The 4751-nt window shown below is 34.4% G+C and overlaps 1 protein-coding gene across 1 annotated transcript in view; it reads left to right on the forward strand.

Annotated features, from left to right (window-relative positions):
* The window catches only part of LOC106471503 (peroxidasin homolog), a 53996-nt gene that overhangs the window by 35494 nt on the left and 13751 nt on the right, over positions 1-4751 (forward strand). The window contains exons 7-8 of the mRNA XM_022400114.1: positions 181-336; positions 1703-1830. Coding sequence (XP_022255822.1) covers positions 181-336; positions 1703-1830 — 284 coding nt within the window. The remainder of the gene's footprint in view (positions 1-180; positions 337-1702; positions 1831-4751) is intronic.

Raw genomic sequence — 4751 nt, forward strand, 5'->3', positions numbered from 1 at the left:
TAGCTTTTTTTTCCCCAAAACTTTGTCTTCAAAATAAGGGTGCGTCTTATATTCCGTGCGTGTTATATTTTAACACTCAGATCAGAAGGTAAGATACCTAACAAACTATTTAACGTTCGAGCGTGATGAGCAAATGGTAATAAAAACTAACATGTTTTGATGGCTTCTTGAAAATCTAACGTTACGATATGGCACTCTTGCAGGGTTATTGGAACGGATACGACGATAACGTGCACATGGGAATGGCCAACTCCTTCCAAGCAGCAGCCTTTAGGTTTGGGCACACTCACATCCAGGGAATGGTCAGAAGATATAACAAGTACCACGAATTCGTAGGTAAAAAAAAAATTAAATGGGCAATAACTGTGATAACATATCAAATAAGAATGATGGTCACTTTTAATACGGTCGTTTTTATTAGTCCAATACGGGTTTTCAGCAAGAAGAGTATATAATAACATTTCAAATACAGTTTTTATATTTAAAAATGTTGATGGAGTTAAACCATTTACAGTAACTCGAAGGAACTTCAACACTTTATAGGTGTTGTTTTACTAGTTTCCGTTATTGACTTGTCCATTTCAATCATAATACGCTTCTTCATTTCATGTATTGTATTGTTTCTCTGTAAGGGAAGATCCTCTCGATGTTCTTGATTTCGTGTATTTTTCTCGTTTCTCTGTAAGGGAAGACCCTCCCAATGTTCTTGATTTCGTGTATTGTATTGTTTCTCTGTAAGGGAAGACCCTCCCAATGTTCTTGATTTCGTGTATTTATCTTGTTTCTCTGTAAAGGAAGACCCTCTCAACGTTCTTGATTTCGTGTATTGTCTTGTTTTTCTGTAAGGGAAGACCTTCTCGATGTTCAATGTTTTGTCTTGTTTTTCTGTAAGAGAAGACCTTCTTGATGTTCAATGTTTTGTCTTGTTTTTCTGTAAGGGAAGACCTTTTCAATTCTCTTCATTTACTATAGAAGAAGACACTGACTACCCATTTCGTATAAAACAAAAAGAAAAAGTGTTATAAAAGTTTTCTTTGTGTGGTATTTTTAATAGTCTTTTACTCACAACAGTAAACCTATACTTATATAGATGTTAAAAAGTTATAAATACAAATATTGAAGAAATATGAATATAGGTTAACTTTGGTAAATAAAAATACCATATATAAAACATAAACCATCACCATAAGAACCCTAGTCTTCATTTTATTTACCCTTGTCCAAGATTACTGATGAGAGATGAAATTCCTCAAAATCGGTATAATTTAGTGTCAAATAGAGAATCAAATAATAAATGGGACTTCATATTTAGTACGTTATCCTATCTTTCAATGTTTTGTATTTCAGTTACTGTAAAAACATCGAACTCCTTTTGGCTTTTATTACTGTCTTGCTTTTCTGGAGGACTGAAGTTTGCATACTTTCCTTATTTCATTCATGTTTTTTCTTCTTCTTTTTTTTTTACAGAAGAAGAAATTTTTCATGATTTCTTTGATTTCAATTAATGCACTAGTTTTCATTATTTCATCCACCCTCTTGTCTTCCTGTTGGAGTGACATTCATTCCACACCCTTCTTGATCTTGTCTCGCAAGAGAATAACACTTTTTCAATAATCTTATGGATTTCGATTATTGTCTTGATCTTCTGTAGAATATTTTCTTCGTATGTTCTTAATTTCAAATACATTTTGTCTTTCTGTAGGAGAAGACCCCCTTCGTATTCTTCTGCGACAACCGTACATCGTTTACGAGCCTGGGAAGATGGATGAGCTGATCGGTGGTCTCATCAACACTCCTGCTCAAACATACGATCCCTTCATCACCATGGAGGTAGGGTATGATAACCTGTGACAGGTTTCATAATGTCTACGAGTAGAATACAGGTTAAAAGTCGAATTGCAAGTATCTCCTTATTATTAAATAGCGGGAATACAGTGTTATCTCGACTAACAGCAGTGGTCAGAGCTGTTTCATTGTAAAAAAACTTTTGTGATGTCCGAAATGTTTGAATAGTACTTCCATGTTGCCCACCAGCTAGCTAGCTTTTAAGATACACTGAACACCTACAGCTGTAAATTTTGAAATGGCTTCCAGGAAATTATATAATACAGCACCAAACCCGTTAAAAAATGGCGTAATCTATCTATATACTACTAAAACTCTGAGACTGTTTGTTTGTGCGCTTGTCTGTAATTATATACAGCAAAATCGGCGCACAATACCGCCATATTTGTGATGAATTGAGAATAGAAAGAGAATAAAACAAGTTTCGTTAAAATCGGGCCACGGGTTACCGAGTTAGCCCCGTTTTTCGAATCATTTTTATGAAAAGTTCTAGATGAATTTAGGTACACTAGATAGCGCCACATATCGGTTTATCTATCTATCTATTTGTTTTCCACCTGATGAATCACTTTAAAATATCTTCTATACAACAATATATGCACAACAGAAATTAAATGGTGAGCTGAAAATGTGTTATAAAGGAGCATAAAAAGAACAACAATAAAATGGACCTACAATATTATTGACTATATGCAAATAGTAACTATGGAGAGGAGGTAATAAAATAAAAATCAAGTCGAGAACAACAACACAATTTTATAAACGAAAACCTCTTGCCGAGCATTGGCTAATATATTATTTCCCTGTCAATGTTCCCATCTTCATTAAAAGCCGTAAGATGACAAAAACAAGATCTTGAAGAATCTATCTATAGACTACTAAAACTCTGAGATTGTTTGTTTGCTTATTTTCTCAGTCAAAAAATCATTCACACTACCGTTCGCGCTCTTTACGAAACTTCTCACTTCACTTTTTTTTGAAAATAAAATGGTCTTTCCTTTTACTCCCGATCAACAATCAAATATATTTTCTTGAATTATAAATAACACGAATGGATTGAAATATTTAATTAAATTATCTCAAAATAAACCTTCATTTCGGTGCAATATTGAAATTAGCTTGAATTCTTCATAACCTCTGAATAGTGTTTGACCCTACGAGTCACGGTGGTCTAGTAAATACTGAAAATGAAAAAAAAAAAATGAAGCGTCTTTGACCAAATATTTCTGTGAAAGTAAACAAACAAAAAAACAGTAGCTTATACATAGCGCCTTTTTCTTATTTTTACGCTAATAGTCTTCTACTATTATTTGAAAGCCGGGTTACATAAATAATTTATTCACAGTTTGTGACATAGACTTCAAACTAAAGTAAGGTACCTTTGTTGTGTATTTGAAAAAAAAGCCACAAAAAATCGTGAAAGTAAATTTGATTTAAAACGTTTAACCCTAAATTTACAGTTTAGGACTAAACACAATCGGGATGTTCAGAAAACCTTTCTTTTCATCCAAATGTACATATGAACGAAAGACACATTGCATTTAAAATCAAATATGTAAAAAAAAACCTCTAATAAGATTTGGTTAAAAAATATTTTAATCAGTATTAGTAGCTGCATCTGAAGTGATATGACCATCGTGTGTTTTGAAAAGTTTCGACTAATGTTAAAAGAATGTGTGTTACATCATGACTGTTCTTCTTATTACCATTATTAACTCGGTTGTTTTTAATAGTAGAAAGCCGTGGTAATGTTGATGCGTTATACTGATAATTTTTATCATTTATTTTACCTTTGTAAACGTGAAGAATTTCTTGTACTTTTCGGTCGTAATGATTATTAAACCTTGTGACATTTTAAAGTACGTGTTTCAGGTTTTCTCTTTCATTTCACGTATTTGGAGAATGACTACTACCGGAGAGGTCAGTTCGAATACGGTTATCACCATACGTTTTATTGTTGTTTTTGTTGGTACTTTTATCGTAGCCTATCTTCTGGGGTTTGAAAAGTTCACTGCAACATTTTATCCACGACTTTAAGCACGTTCTAACCTTGGGAAATTGTTTATTTTCCTGTAGTTTGGCGGTAAATGTGTTGTCATATCAGTTGTTCTCTCACTTTGCTTCAGCTGGAAATTCTGCTTATAACAGTAGCTCTTTTTTTTATTATAGTTAGACCTTGATTGAAAATTGTTTTGATCATGGCAGTTCTTTGTTTGTTTCAGAATTTTCACGCCCTGCTATGCTGTCCCTAACTTTGAACCGATAGATTAGAGTTAGAAGGCGGCTAGTCAACAACACCCACTGTCAAGTCTTGGACTACTCTCCTCTAATCAATTTTATCCTCATTCTTATAGTTCATCCACGGCCCCAAAATGTGGAGCTCGTTTTTGCGTAAATAGGATGCGACCCATGAACCCTCAGAATCACAGTACGAGCACGCTACCCGATAGGCCACGCCCGACCCTGGCCAAGCAGACATTATCAGTATCTTACATTTTACCTTTTACACTCAGCTATTAGTAAACTCGTTCCAAGAACTTCTGTTGTTCATTTTGAAAGATGGCATTATTTTATCATCTCTGGTCTCGTCTTAACTTCTCCAAATGGCATGGCTTCTGACACTGTGCTTACCTCTGGTCTCGTCTTAACTTCTTGAAATACCATGGCTTCTGACACTATGCTTATCTCTGGTCTCGTCTTAACTTCTTGAAATACCATGGCTTCTGACACTATGCTTATCTCTGGTCTCGTCTTAACTTCTTGAAATACCATGGCTTCTCACACTATGCTTATCTCTGGTCTCGTCTTATCTTCTTGAAATGCCATGGCTTCTGACAATACGCTTATCTCTGGTCTCGTCTTAACTTCTTGAAATATCATGGCTTCTCACACTATGCTTGCTATTA

This window comes from Limulus polyphemus, unplaced genomic scaffold, assembly GCF_000517525.1.
Source record: "Limulus polyphemus unplaced genomic scaffold, Limulus_polyphemus-2.1.2 Scaffold4661, whole genome shotgun sequence".
NCBI classification, from domain to species: domain Eukaryota; kingdom Metazoa; phylum Arthropoda; class Merostomata; order Xiphosura; family Limulidae; genus Limulus; species Limulus polyphemus.